At 44.7% G+C, this 15,814-nt stretch overlaps 1 protein-coding gene across 1 annotated transcript in view; it reads right to left on the bottom strand.

Annotated features, from left to right (window-relative positions):
- Nucleotides 1–2: 2 nt before the first annotated feature.
- Nucleotides 3–15,814, bottom strand: part of LOC120046366 (rho GTPase-activating protein 23-like) — a 66,553-nt gene continuing 50,741 nt past the window's right edge. The window contains exons 12-24 of the mRNA XM_038991545.1: nt 15,208–15,522; nt 14,790–14,851; nt 14,037–14,143; nt 13,660–13,766; nt 13,056–13,208; nt 7,981–8,059; nt 7,770–7,843; nt 7,488–7,577; nt 7,084–7,209; nt 5,970–6,014; nt 4,514–4,613; nt 3,355–3,386; nt 3–1,521 (exon numbers count right to left, since the gene is read on the bottom strand). Of these exons, the coding sequence (XP_038847473.1) occupies nt 529–1,521; nt 3,355–3,386; nt 4,514–4,613; nt 5,970–6,014; nt 7,084–7,209; nt 7,488–7,577; nt 7,770–7,843; nt 7,981–8,059; nt 13,056–13,208; nt 13,660–13,766; nt 14,037–14,143; nt 14,790–14,851; nt 15,208–15,522 (2,283 nt within the window). The 3' untranslated portion in view covers nt 3–528. The remainder of the gene's footprint in view (nt 1,522–3,354; nt 3,387–4,513; nt 4,614–5,969; nt 6,015–7,083; nt 7,210–7,487; nt 7,578–7,769; nt 7,844–7,980; nt 8,060–13,055; nt 13,209–13,659; nt 13,767–14,036; nt 14,144–14,789; nt 14,852–15,207; nt 15,523–15,814) is intronic.

The following is a 15,814-nucleotide window of genomic DNA, read 5'->3' as shown; positions in this document are numbered from 1 at the left end:
GAAACAACCCAGCCAAGCCGCACTGATTCTTGACACAATGCCCACTTAACCTGGAAGCCAGCCGCACCAATGTGTCGGAGGAAACACCGTACACCTGGCGACAATGTCAGCGTACACTGCGCCCGTCCCGCCATAGGAATCGCTAGAGCACGATGGCCACATCCTCCCCTAACCTGGACGACGCAGGGCCAATTGTGCGCCGCCCCATTGCGCTCCCGGTTGGGGCCGGCTACAACAGAGCCTGGACTCAAACCAGGATCTCTAGTGGCACAGCTAGCACTGTGATGCAGGGCCTTAGACCACTGCGCCACTCGGGAGGCCCTGGAAATTGCCTTTAAAAGCTTCAATGCCTATGACCCGCAATTAGACTATGACCCTTGAGACTGCTTATGTATGGCATTACGCTTTGAACCTGTCGATACTCGCAATGGAGAGTGTGTTTGTGTAATATGTGTGTAAAGGGCAGTACTTTCGAGTGGGCATCTACAATGAATCACTAACTGAACCCATGAGGTTTCCTTAGCGAGGTTAGACCACAACCGTGTGGCGGCGCCAGGCTTTCCGCTTGTCTCGAGGCTCCAGGGCCGACCTCCGCATGACAACAGTAGAACCAAGGGAGCCCTGATCTGTCCATGAAGGGGAAAAGGAGGAGGAAGGGAGAGGGTGAGAGAGAGAAGAGACTGGAGATGGGGCTAGAGCAGAGGCTAGGCGTGAACTCCTTTGAACTTTGAGGGATGCGACAACACACCCCTGAGGAACACCAACTGAACTGCTGCGGTGACGTTGCACTTCTGTTGTGGCTCTTACCACCTTCACCCTATCTCCCCGTCTCCCAACTCCCCCCTCGCCCTCCCCCTTACCCATCACCATATCCAAATTCATTGACTGGGGCCTTGCCCTTCCTCCCCTTGTCTTCCTATACTGCACTGGCAGTGGCTGCTGTTCCAACTGCGGCTGTTGTGTTTTCTGGGTGTCATAAGGTTGGCTAGGGCCGGGCTGTCTGGAAGGGGAGAGCCAGGAGGGAACAGCGGCGCGTCCTCGGGCCAGGCCGAGGAGCTTCGAATGTGTGGAGACTGAGGGCTCTACTGGGGGGCTAGGGCTGGTGGTGGTGGGTTGGTAGTGTGTGTAGAGGAAGCTGTTAGGATGAGGTTTGGGGGATGCCACCCCTTCTTTATCTTTCACACTCCCTTCTTTCTTCCCTTCTCCCTCCTTCTCTCTTCCTCTGTCAGACTGTTGTTTTGCCTCTATCCTCTTCCTACACTTCTCTTCTCCCTTTTTCTCCACTTTCTCAGTTCCATTAGGGGTGCATCCTTTTCCAACCCCTTCCTCCTCATCTTCCTTGGCTCCTCCCCCTACCCCGTAGTTGCTGGCTTTGATTGGCTCATGTTCGGAGTCTTCGTCGGTGCTGCTGCTCAGGGGGCGGGAGATGGGGCGTATCTTGCGTTTCCGGGTGACGGCGGAGATGATTGACAACGGGAGGAAGTCCCTGGCACTCAGGTCCTTCTTGGAACCCCATGTGCACTAAAACACAGATCCAGGATCAGTCAGAGGTTCAGTGGTTACTATGGCTTATGCTCTGTACAATGGAACCAGTGAAATAGTCCCAAAAGTGCAAACCCGGGCTAAAACGCATTCAACCCAGGTCTGGATGACAATTACAGTGCATTCTGAAAGTATTCAGACCCCTTGACTTTTTCCACATTTTGTTATGTTACCGCCTTATTCTAAAATTGATTAAATTGTCCCCCCCCCCCCCCCTCATCAATCTACACACAATACCCCAAAATGACAAATCAAAAACTGGTTTTTAGATTTTTTTTGCAAAAAACTGAAATGTCACATTTACATAAGTATTCAGACCCTTTACTCAGTACTTTATTGAAGCACCTTTGGCAACGAGTACAGCCTCAAATCTTCTTGGGTATGATGCTACAAGCTTGGCACACCTGAATTTGGGGAGTTTCTCCCATTCTTCTCTGCAGATCTTCTCAAGCTCTGTCAAGTTGGATGGGGTGCGTCGCTGCACGGCTATTTTCAGGTCTCTAGAGATGTTTGATCGGGTTCAAGTCTGGGCTCTGGCTGGGCCACTCAAGGATATTCAGAGACTTGTCCTGAAGCCACTCCTGCATTGTCTTGGCTGTGTGCTTAGTATCGTTGTCCTGTTGGAAGGTGAACCTTCGCCCCAGTCTGAGGTCCTAAGTGCTCTGGAGCAGGTTTTCATCAAGGATCTCTCTGTACTTTGCTCCTTTCATCTTTCCCTTGATCCTGACTAGTCTCCCAGTCTCTGCCGCTGAAAAACATCCCCACAGCATGATGCTGCCACCACCATGCTTCCCCGTAGGGATGGTGCCAGGTTTCCTCCAGACGTGACGCTTTGCATTCAGGCCAAAGAGTTCAATCTTGGTTTCATCAGACCCGAGAATCTTGTTTCTCATGGTCTGAGAGTACTTTGGGTGCCTTTTGGCAAACTCCAAGCGGGCTCTTGTGCCTTTTACTGAGGAGTGGCTTCCATCTGGCCACTCTACCATAAAGGCCTGATTCGTGGAGTGCTGCAGAGATGGTTGTCCTTCTGGAAGGTTTTCCCATCTCCACAGAGGAACTCTGGAGCTCTGTCAGAATGACCATCAGGTTCTTGGTCACCTCCCTGACCAAGGCCCTTGTCCCCCGATTGCTCAGTTTGGCTGGGCGGCCAGCTCTAGGAAGAGTCTTGGTGGTTCCAAACTTCTTCCATTTAAGAATGTTGGAGACCACTGTGTTCTTGGGGACCTTCAATGCTGCAGAAATGTTTTGGTATCCTTCCCCAGATCTGTGCCTCAACACAATCCTGTCTCGGAGCTCTACAGACAATTCCTTTGACCTCATGGCTTGGGTTTTGCTCTGACATGCACTGTCAACTGTGGGACCTTATATAGACAGGTGTGTGCCTTTCCAAATCATGTCCAATCAATTGAATGTACCACAGGTCGACTCCAATCAGGTTGTAGAAACATCTCAAGGATGATCAATGGAAACAGGATGCACCTGAGCTCAATTTCTGTATAGCATTTTGTGACATCGGCTGATGTAAAAAGGGGTTTATAAATACATTTGATTAAATTTGAAGTTTCATAGCAAAGGGTCTGAATACTTAAGGTATCTGTTTGTATTTTTTTTATACATTTGCTAAGATTTCTAAAAACTTGTTTTCGCTTTGTCATTATGGGGTATTGTGTGTAGATTGATAAGTGAAAAAAAATATTGAATCAATTTTAGAATAAGGCTATAACTTAACAAAATGTGGAAAAAGTCAAGGGGTCAGAATACTCTCTGAATGCACTGTATATCAAATTATGTTCAGAGTAATGCATTGCTTACCTTATCCTTAGGTGAATCGCTGGTGGTGGAATCTGAATAAGATGAAGGTTAGGGTCACGTAAGTGAAGTAGCATGGGGGTCTACGGCAGTCACAACACATTAGATATCCCAGCACAATATTCATGACATCACTCCCAGAGAGAGAAATGGAGATATAGATATATGTGGATAGGCTTCCAAACCAAGGTTACACGAACAGAATGTCACAGACACATACTCTCTCTCTCTCACATACAAGGTACGCACACACACACACTACGTTGGAGGTAGAGTCCTGCTCCTACCGAAGAGGTTGATCCACAGGCTCAGCTAGGAGGATATGGGGGCAGAAAGGTCCAGAAAGAGAGAGAAAGTGGGAAACACAGTAAGTATACAGTAAGTATACAATAGGCCTACACAGGCTGAAACCAAGCCAAACATAGTAGGATAGTAAAGCACAGCCACAGACTGCAAATGCCAAGGGAAAAGAGCAAAGTCCACTGAATTTCAGAGACGACATCTTCATTGAAATGCATGGTGTGAAACGAGTTAATTGTTATAGGGAATGTTACAGTAAGGGAACTGTATAAAAGATCATGCTCAAATTAAGTCCACAACCCAGAGTTAGGTGCTCCACATTAGTGGTGGATGAGCTGAGGTGAGTTCTGCAGTCCTCCTACATACCATGTAAAGCATTTAGAACATACAAATGCAGGAAAACAGACTTACAGAATTAAATAATTATATTTCTATAGACACACAGGAGAGGAGCTCTTCTTTGGTTATAGTTGTATCCTATGAGGTGCTCTTTAATCATGGGATGAAATACTATAGAACAAACAGAAGTTGATGCGGGATAGTGAGCAATGCTGAGAAGCCTTTGTGCAAAAAATGTCCAATCTCATGTAGTGGAAAAATTCCAAAGCCTTTTTTTTTTAACGTCTTATGCATAGCAAGAATAACAATAAAAAAATAATAAAAAAACTCACTGACACGTTGTGGCTACAAAGGCCTTTATCAGGGTGACACAATCAGAGTGAAAAAAACATTTCACTAAATGAGAGTGCCTTGATTACTTCTGGACATTAGTTTATCAAAAAGGCATTTTCTGCATTTTTCACTATCTAGCATCAACTTCTGTTTGTTCAAATTCTATTTGTATGATTTCATGTCCCCTCACCTGAAGCCTCACTTCCAAGCAGCCCTGTTCTCCCGATGTTGGAGAGCAGGTGATCGATGTTGGGGACCGGTTGCATATCCCTCTTAATATCCACAGGGGCCTGCAGACGCACAGCAACACAACAGACATTCAAGTGAAAAAGACAGGAAGAAAGACATGACCACAGACATAACGACAGCCATAAAGACTGATTTAACAGATGTGTTTTTGACAGCATTTGTGTTTTTTTTCCATACAGTACCAATTAAAAGTTACTCATTCAAGGGTTTTTCTTTATTTTGACTATTTTCTACATTGTAGAATAAGACATCAAAACTATGTAATAACACATATGGAATCATGTAGTAACCAAAAAAGTGTTAAACAAATCAAAATATATTTTATATTTCAGATTCTTCAAAGTAGCCACCCTTTGCCTTGATGACAGCTTTGCACACTCTTGGCATTCTCTCAACCAGCTTCACCTGGAATGCTTTTCCAACCGTCTTGAAGGAGTTCCCACATATGCTGAGCAGTTGTTGGCTGCTTTACCTTCACTCTGCTATCCAACTCATCCCAAACCATCTCAATTGGGTTGAGGTCGGGTGATTGTGGAGACCAGGCCATCTGATGCAGCACTCCATCACTCTCCTTCTTGGAGAGTGATGGAGAGTGACTTCGTCTCTGGCCTAACAACACCCGTGCCAATATATCCTCCAAACACCGGCTTCTAGGGCATTATCACTTAAATATCGATTCAACGGTGTCATAAGACCGGCAAGTCAGCTAGTTTGGTCAAGATAACCCATAGGCTAGCTAGCTTGGACATCACAGAGGCTTTTTGTAGTTTTGAGTTGATCTCTCATTCCAAGGTTGGATTATCCCAATAACTGAAGTGTAATGAGCCTCTGGCGCCCTTGCAAAATGATGATGCCGGCTTTACCCGAGTGGGTGTTACATGTTGTTTGAGGAGTATCTACCCACGGAGTCTGCAGAGAAGCTGTGGATGGCAAGGGCAGGCTTGATGATCCGGACCTGTCATACTAACTTGTCCTCTCCCCTGCTGGATGTGACCACTGATTCCCCCCACTCAAGCCTGTTTCAGGGCATCCGAGGAGCTGAGAAAAGCGTGGAGGAGGAAAGTGCTGAGAGTGGATAGTGAAGTGGATACTGTTGTAGGCTTTGTCCTATGTGCAGCCCACCGGAGTTGGTGGGCTGCACATAGTTGGATGAGACCTGGACACGCCAGCCGCTGTTGAAGACCATTGTCCAGGCCAAGACCTACATGTACTTTTGTTATTAAGCGTCTTTGAGATTACCTGTACAATGAAAAGCGCTATATAAAATAAATATATTATTATTATTATAAACCGTAAACAGACGGAAGGATACAGTAAGACCGATAAAGAAGAACACATTATTAATAAATACTTTTTCTTTAGGTTGGCGTTATGGAATTTCTTGCCCATTCACATACCTTTTCATCCTTATCCACCTCTCCATCACGGAAGAACCAGTCGTGCTGAAAAATAGAGAAAGAAAAAGGAGTGTCATTACAATGTAACACTGTAACAATAGGGTGCCGGGTAGCCTAGTGGTTAAGAGCGTTGGGCCAGTATCCGAAAAGTCGCTGGTTCAAAACCCCAAGCTGACTAAGTGAAAAATCTGCCGATGTTCCCTTCGTCGGCATAATGTGGGATACAGGCTATTTATAATGGTTGGTCCTCCTAACGGAACTCTATAGCTATGGTACTACTGTATTCCCTGGGTAGCCAGGGACATTTACATTTAAGTCATTTAGCAGACGCTCTTATCCAGAGCGACTTACAAATTGGTGCATTCACCTTATGATATCCAGTGGAACAACCACTTTACAATAGTGCATCTAAATCTTTTAAGGGGGGGGGGGGGGGGGGGGGTTAGAAGGATTACTTTATCCTATCCTAGGTATTCCTTAAAGAGGTGGGGTTTCAGGTGTCTCCGGAAGGTGGTGATTGACTCCGCTGACCTGGCGTCGTGAGGGAGTTTGTTCCACCATTGGGGTGCCAGAGCAGCGAACAGTGATGGGAGGGACAGAGTGGGAGGTCTGTCTGCCATGGTCAACCACACCCTAGGTTCAGATGGGAATGAATGGAGATTCTCCTCCTGTGCCCTGTAAAGGCAGTGCCAACTAGCCCACCATTGTGGGCAAGGGTTACATTTAGATTAAGTTTGTAGGTGATAGAACTGTCCCCCAAATTAGCCAAGTTACTTTTCCGTGGTAATTTCTAACAGAAATCTATTCAGTTCCTTCCTAATGTATAAGCCTGGGTGGCAGGTAGCCTATCGGTCAAGAGCGTTGGGCCAGTAATCAAAAGGTCGATGGTTTGAACCCCCGAGCCGACTAGGTGAAAAATCAGTCGGTGTGCCCTTGAGCAAGGCACTTAACCTCAATTGCTCCGGTAAGTCGCTCTGGATAAGAGTGTCTGCTAAATTACTAAAAATGTAAATGTACAAAATCACTGATAGGAGACCGATTGGAATGATGCCTGGGTCTGATGTTCATTAGCTGACCACTGAGTAATCAGATGGTGAACGACTGCAGTTCTTACATGCAGGATGAGCGTCTCGATGATCTTGTAGCGGTCGGGCATGTGGGTGACCATGTCGGTCATGTTGTCCTCCGAGGTACGCACCAGAGTGGGACCAAACACTAGAGCCAGGTTCCTGGGCTCCATCTAGAGAGAGGGAATAATGAGGGAAAGTGAATAGTGGGGGGGGAAATAGGAGGGCAGGGACAGAATGATTGAAGGACGAAGAGAGAGAAAGTAACATGTTGAGGAAGAGGGAAGAGATGCAGACAGGTAAGGATATAAAAAGAGTGAGCGAGAAAACAAAAAATATACAGATGACAAGAGGGGAAAGGGAGATATGCAGTGTTATAATTGTAAAGTCAACTAATGTAGATATGAAGAAATTACCATATTGAAAGAGCAGACCAGAGAGCAGTTCTTACCTTGTTCTTGTCGGCGTGATCCGCCACTGTCTTCAGATGACAGACCAGGAACTTTAGAGTGTGGTGATAGTGGTCTGGAAGATCATGGATCTTAGAGAGAGAAGAGGGGGTGAAGAATATACAAAAGGAGGGGGGTATAGAGGGATGGATGCAGGGAGAAAGAGATACAGAGGAATTGAGGGATGGAGAGACACATATAATGGAGACAGAACGAGAGAGGGGTCAAATACTGTAAGCCCAAATTAAAGTATTTCCTTTAGTATATACTTTTCAGCCACATACCAGTTTCTTCATGCTCTTCAGCCTGTTCCCTGAGTCCTCTAGCCGGTTGGCATCAATAAAGTCATTATACTTGTCTGCAGACAGAAGGTGTAGTGAGTAGGGGTAAAACACACACTAGCACACACTCACACACACAGCGAGAACAAACACACAGTCATCAGAGCAGTCACACACTCACGCATGCACACACAAGTATTAAGTTTGGACTCACCATCAGTGAACAGGGGTTCTGGTAGTTTCCTAAAGAAGGACTTGAGGAGACTGCTGATCACATTCAGGTCCTGCCATCTCTGTGGACGCGAGAAGAACAAGTCTTATAGTTTACCTTTCTTTCCTGTCTTTCTTTTTTTCTTTACCTGTCAATCAATCTAACACCGCCCAAAAAAGTTTGTTTCACATACACGCCAAGCATCAATGGATAGATGTAATAATAATAATTAATCATAATAATTTATTACCTTTCTATAGCGCTTTTCATAATCTCAAAGCGTTTCAAAAGCAAAAAAAAAAGAAGCAATACATCATCATGAGTAGCCTAGCTATAGTTAGGTCAACCGATAGAGGTCAAGTCTTTGAGTGCATGCATCCTCCAAAGATGGAGAGGGACAGAACACGGCTTGATCAGAGGAATGTGGTCAGGGAGATGGTTGGTGAAGAGTCTGGTGACGATCATGTAGAGGGCTACTCTGGGAACCAGAGTCATGTAGCTACTGAACTTGAGTGATGCCTCATCATGTTACAACAAATCATACATTTCTATCTTTCTCTCTCTCGGACTTCCCAAACTGTTACAAAATAAAGATGAAGGTAAATGTATTTATTTGTTTGTTTCTTTATTTAAATCAAATTGAAATGTTTCTGTTTGCAATGTAAATCCTGTAAACTACACGACTATGAAGCAATAAAATAAAGATGGCACATCAGAATTGCATTTGATGCATCATCACTTATGACATCACAAACGAAGGAGTTCCGGGGGTTCCAACACATGACACCTGTTCATTCACCTGTCATTCTGTGCTCTTGAACTAGCCTCAACACATGTAAATTAGATCCAAAATCTTCAAAATGAAGTCCTTGTATGTTGGTGACCTCCACCAAAACATCACTGAGGCAGACATAATTGAGATGTTTAGTGAGGCTGGACCAATCATTTCTGTCCATGTATGAAGGGATCGGGTTACCCATCATTCCCTTGGCTATGCCTACGTTAACTTTTATCGGTGCTGAGCGTGCCCTGCTCATGTTCAGCAATGATATGCTTGAAGAAAGATATCTGCGCATGAGGTCTGACCCTGACCCTAGCTTGAGGAAGAGCGGGGCCATATGGGCCATATAGCGCTTTCCTCACTGAGTTCCCTGAATTCCTATCGGACCTTGTAGTCATAGCAGATAATGTTCTAATTTTTGGTGACTTTAATATTCACATGGAAAAGTCCACAGACCCACTCCAAAGGCTTTCGGAGCCATCATCGACTCAGTGGGTTCTGACCTACTCACTGCCACAGTCATACTCTGGACCTAGTTTTGTCCCATGGAATAAATGTTGTGGATCTTAATGTTTTTCCTCATAATCCTGGACTATCGGACCACCATTTTATTACGTTTGCAATCGCTACAAATAATCTGCTCAGACCCCAACCAAGGATCATCAAAAGTCGTGCTATAAATTCTCACACAACCCAAAGATTCCTTGATGCCCTTCCAGACTCCCTCTGCCTACCCAAGGACGTCAGAGGAAAAATATCAGTTAACCACCTAACTGAGGAACTCAATTTAACCTTGCACAATACCCTAGATGCAGTCGCACCCCTAAAAACAAAAAACATTTGTCATAAGAAACTAGCTCCCTTGTATATAGAAAATACCCGAGCTCTGAAGCAAGCTTTCAGAAAATTGGAACGGAAATGGCGCCACACCAAACTGGAAGTCTTCCGACTAGCTTGGAAAGACAGTACCGTGCAGTATCGAAGAGCCCTCACTGCTGCTTGATCATCCTATTATTCCAACTTAATTGAGGAAAATAAGAACAATCCTACATTTATTTTTGATACTGTCGCAAAGCTAACTAAAAAGTAGCACTCCCCAAGAGAGGATGGCTTTCACTTCAGCATTAAAAGATCATGATCATTAGAAAGCAAATTACGGACTCCTCTTTAAATCTGCGTATTCCTCAAAAGCTCAGTTGTCCTGAGTCTGCACAACTCTGCCAGGACCTAGGATCAAGGGAGACACGCAAGTGTTTTAGTACTATATCTCTTTACACAAGCTGCATACTGGACCCTATTCCAACTAAACTACTGAAAGAGCTGCTTCCTGTGCTTGGCCCTCCTATGTTGAACATAATAAATGTCTCTCTATCCACCGGATGTGTACCAAACTCACTAAAAGTGGCAGTAATAAAGCCTCTCTTGAAAAAGCCAAATCTTGACCCAGAAAATATAAAAACCTATCAGCCTATATCGAATCGCCCATTCCTCTCAAACATTTTTGAAAAAGCTGTTGCGCAGCAACTCACTGCCTTCCTGAAGACAAACAATGTATACGAAATGCTTCAGTCTGGTTTTAGACCCCATCATAGCACTGAGACTGCACTTGTGAAGGTGGTAAATGACCGAGGCTCTGCATCTGTCCTCGTGCTCCTAGACCTTGGTGCTGCTTTTGATACCATCGATCACCACATTCTTTTGGAGAGATTGGAAACCCAAATTAGTCTACACGGACAAGTTCTGGCCTGGTTTAGATCTTATCTGTCGGAAAGATATCAGTTTGTCTCTGTGGATGGTTTGTCCTCTGACAAATCAACTGTAAATTTCGGTGTTCCTCAAGGTTCCGTTTTAGGACCACTATTGTTTTCACTATATATTTTACCTCTTGGGGATGTCATTCGAAAACATAATGTTAACTTTCACTGCTATGCGGATGACACACAGCTGTACATTTCAATGAAACATGGTGAAGCCCCAAAATTGCCCTCGCTGGAAGCCTGTGTATCAGACATAAGGAAGTGGATGGCTGCAAACGTTCTACTTTTAAACTCGGACAAAACAGAGATGCTTGTTCTAGGTCCCAAGAAACAAAGAGATCTTCTGTTGAATCTGACAATTAATCTTGATGGTTGTACAGTTGTCTCAAATAAAACTGAAGGACCTCGGCGTTACTCTGGACCCTGATCTCTCTTTTGACGAACATATCAAGACTGTTTCAAGGACAGCTTTTTTCCATCTACGTTACATTGCAAAAATCAGACATTTTCTGTCCAAAAATGATGCAGAAAAATTAATCCATGCTTTTGTTACTTCTAGGTTAGACTACAGCAATGCTCTACTTTCCGGCTACTCGGATAAAGCACTAAATAAACTTCAGTTAGTGCTAAATACGGCTGCTAGAATCCTGACTAGAACCAACATTTTTCATCATATTACTCCAGTGCTAGCCTCCCTACACTGACTTCCTGTTAAGGCAAGGGCTGATTTCAAGGTTTTACTGCTAACCTGACATTTATTCCTGGGGTGCTGACCTGTTGCACCCTCGACAACTACTGTGATTATTATTATTTGACCATGCTGGTCATTTATGAACATTTGAACATCTTGGCCATGTTCTGTTATAATCTCCACCGGCACAACCAGAAGAGGACTGGCCACCCCTCATTGCCTGGTTCCTCTCTAGGTTTCTTCCTAGGTTTTGGCCTTTCTAGGGAGTTTCTCCTAGCCACCGTGCTTCTACACCTGCATTGCTTGCTGTTTGGGGTTTTAGGCTGGGTTTCTGTACAGCACTTTGAGATATCAGCTGATCTAAGGGCGGCTATATAAATACATTTGATTTGATATCCGACTTGGACATTAGTAATTAAAATTTGCTTGAGAAATGTATGTTTTAATATACATTCGACAGGCCAAGACTAGGGCTGTTGCGGTGACTGTATTATCGCCACACTGGCGGTCACGAGTCACGATCGCAGTCAAATTCCATTTGACCGTTTAGTCACGGTAACTAAGCTTCTCCAAGCTCTGATGCTGCTGATGGTCATTAGTAGCCTACCAAACCTGCTAACTGCCTGGTACTCAGCACTCTATTGTCCCTATAATCACACTGACATCATAAATTATTTAGTATATGTATGTAGGTGATTCCCAGCCCTCACTGGGGGACCCAGGTGTCTGACATAATGCCCGCTCAGTGGACGGCCAACCAGGCCTTGGGCCAGCGATCACGTGCTGCCACTGCAGACGCAGCCACAGCCACGAGCAAGCCTCAGTGATAGAATTAAATGTTCCTTAAAGAAATACAGTATATTCATACAGCACCATAAAGTGTACTAGCAAGCAGTATGCTCATCATTCATCTGAGTGTGATTATACAATCTCTGTGCTCTTTTCATGTCTGCACAGTTTGATTGTTGATGTCTTGTAATTCCTATAGGGGGAGCACACAGCAAGCTTATCTTTCATTACAAATGTGACTGAAGCAAGTTTTGTTGTCCTTGTAAGTCATTTTTATATCCCTCCTTTCAGGGACACAACATACACAGCTGGCGACAGAGTAACCAAACACATACTGCCCACCACTGTCCATTCGAGTCCAGGAGCCACACCAGGCTAAAGCCGGACAGAAATCTGTCCCAAACACTGGAGCTTGAAGCCAACAGAGTATCCTGGAAACCGTCTTCACCGAAGAAGAAATGTGAAGAAATTATTTTACACTGAAAAGTACAAAACTCTGAGAACATTGCTGTGCAAACCCCCCTTTGGCTCCCTCTAAATGGAAATATATATTTTTATATTAATATAAAAGTACTTCTTAATTTGTTTTATTCATGATTGACTCTGCCATGTCTAAATAAGGTTAGACCTTGATGATAAAACTACCAAAGTTTATTTTAGAAAATAGGGTAAAAAGCCAAATTTACTGTAAGTCTGGAAAAATATGAATATTCAAAGTTTCCTTACTTTCCTTAGCTATTTAATGTCCTCATGTCACATATAATATCTAATTTTGACTGAATTTATTTTTCTCTCTTACTCGGTCAGCCTTTCTCGGTATCACACAAACACACCTATCATCCACCTCCTTCTTACTCTCTCAGTCTCTCTTTCTAGTATGTTGTAATGCACACACACACACACACACACACACACACACACACACACACACACACACACACACACACACACACACACACACACACACACACACACACACACACACACACACACACACACCACACACACACACACATAAACACACACACACACACATACATAAACACACACACACACACACCTCCTCAGTAATGTTGATCTCCAGGCCCTTGTTGAGCTGCTCCTGCAGGTTGGACACCATGGCATTGTTGCCCGGCACCCTGTAGACGCCAGTGTACTCCAGACCCATGCTCTCCACCAGCCCACAGCACAGCTCCACAATCAGAGGGACAAACTGGGGGAGGGGGGAGAAAGAGAGAGTAGATGGAGGGGGAAAGAGAGAGAGCGAGAGAGCGAGAGAAAGAAAGAAAGAAAGAAAGAAAGAAAGAAAGAAAGAAAGAAAGGATTAGATCGAGTGGAGAGATGGAGACAGGAGTGTCAGAGAGAAGGATGTTAGTAATTAATACATTTTTATTTCATAGACAAATGAGAGGCAGAGCAAGAGAGCGAGAAAGTGATAGCAACACATTACTAGATAATATGATAAAAGTAGCTAATGGATAATGGCTGAATGGATTATGCATTATTGCGCTTTTCAGTTGGTCTTGAGGTGTTTGCATGTCATGGGGTAACACACCCCATTCCCCGATAATGTGAGACACTGAGAACACATTGAGAAGATGGAAGAGAGATAGGGAATATGTAAATGGTGATCGAGGAACAGAGTAGATCGACAACCGACAAACCTTGTTGTTAACAGCAGGTTGACAGTCCTCAAGTCGCACTCCAAACACCTTGGGGCCTGTCTTCTTTGCTTTCTTCATGATGATACCCCATGGACCCTTGCTCTCATCTAAAACAGACAGATAAACAGAAAGAGAACGCAGACAATTTACAAAGCAGCCCTTAAGTACAGCAAACTCCTGAAAAAATGCAATGGCTTGGTACTGTCCTAAAATCATGCACTAAGCTAACATTTTGTAGCGGAAAATGAAAAACAGTGTTTATTATTGGACAAGTCCAGGTAGTCCCTCCATGTTTCAGTCTGTTTTCTTCCGTTTGGTGCCTAATGAACCTTTATGCCATGCTTGTGCCATGGGACTGTGGTATGTGTGTCACTCACCCTTGCTGGAGGAGCGGTTCATGAAAGCGTTGTCTGTCTTGGCCAGGAGGAAGGGGGGCATCATGCGATGGGCCCTGGGAGAGGTGTCTGGCTTATTGCCTGTTGTACTGGATGGAGACAAAGAGAGGGCTGGAATATTGCATGTGTCACGCCCTGATCTGTTTCACCGGTCCTTGTGCTTGTCTCCACCCCCTCCAGGTGTCGCCCATCTTCCCCACTTATCCTCTGGGTATTTATACCTGTGTTTTCTGTCTGTCTGTGCCAGTTTGTCTTGTTTGTCAAGTTTACCAGCGTTTGTCCTGTCAGCTCCTGTCTATTCCCAGCCTCTCTTTTTCTCATCCTCCTGATTTTTGACCCTTGCCTGTCCTGACCATGTACCCGCCCGCCTGGCCGCTCTGCCTGACCCTGAGCCTGCCTGCCGTCCTGTACCTTTGCTCCTACTCTGGATTATCGACCCCTGCCTGCCTTGACCTGTCGTTTGCCTGCCCCTGTTGTTACAATAAGCATGGTTACTTCTGCACTTGGGTCTTACCTTGATACCTGATAGTATGGGCATTTAGAAGACAACAAAAGGCCCATGAACATAAGGACAAATGTAATGACGGCAAGATTTACTCTAGCGTTTGTGCCAAGAACCAAAAGGGAAAAATAAAGGTTGTAAGAGTGTATTGATATTTGGGAAAAGTAGTTTACATGGATTTAGTGTATAAACGCTTAGAATTAAGTGAGTGTGGTTAGGGGTGCGTAGCTTACGTTTGTTTCCTGTAGTCATTGAGCTTCTTGCTGATGAGCGCTTGTCTGGAAAAACCCAGCTCCTGAAACACAAGCAAAAGACAGTTTTGTATATTATGTTGATTACATGTTATGTTTAATTTTTTTTTTAAAGCTATCCTGCCTAGTTCTGTTCCCCCCTCATCTAGGATAATTTTGTTTCTATTGGTTTCAATTGTCAATTTGATGCCAGATGACCTGAATGTTGCTTTGGGGACCCTAAACTTGGGGAAAGACTGGAGAGTGGGCCCTCCACAGTATTTAACAGAACAAAGTATAAGTATTATACTGTATCTCTATGATGCACTCTTTAAAAAAAAATGTAACCTTTATTTAACTAGACAAGTCAGTTAAATGATGCACTCTTCCTCAGTTTAATATCATCTTTGTTTCCACCTACCTCGTTGTCTGTCTTGCTGTTCTCTCTGATGACCCGGATCCAGCCCAGCATGTCATCTCTGTCCTCCGCCTGCAACAGGTACTCACAGAAGTCCTGAGTGGTCAGCCTCAGAGTGTGCTTACGCTTGGTTTCGCTATAGGCAATGTCAATCAGGCAGCCGCGGATGCTGATTGGAGGGTGCTCGTCCTCCCCATGGCCAGGTCCCGCCCCCGCCCCGTGGAGGACCGCCTCCCGCTTGTCTTTGTAGAGCAAAAGGCAGTGGGAGCGCAGCACGGAGAAGACGCGCTTCCACGGACGCATGCCGCCACCCACCTTCTGTGGTTGGTGGAGAGAGAGAGAGAGAACGAGAGAGAGAGTGTGAGAGGTTAGTTTAATTATATTTCTTTCAGGTTTTTTCTGTGAGCTCAATATTCTACATAGTTTAGTGCAGAAAACGTGGTAATTAAGACCATAAACCATTGCGCGCCTATTTGTCCGGTCTGTGTGTTTCTTTTACGCCTGCTACATTAGGTTAGTGTGGGGCAGACACAGAGAGAGAAGAGACAGAAGAATGCGCGATCGAGAGGGATAGAGAGCAGCTGCTTTGCGAGATACAGTATCTCTACCT

Source organism: Salvelinus namaycush, chromosome 4 (assembly GCF_016432855.1).
Source record: "Salvelinus namaycush isolate Seneca chromosome 4, SaNama_1.0, whole genome shotgun sequence".
In the NCBI taxonomy this organism is placed as follows: domain Eukaryota; kingdom Metazoa; phylum Chordata; class Actinopteri; order Salmoniformes; family Salmonidae; genus Salvelinus; species Salvelinus namaycush.
This window is presented reverse-complemented; position numbering and strand designations above follow the sequence as displayed.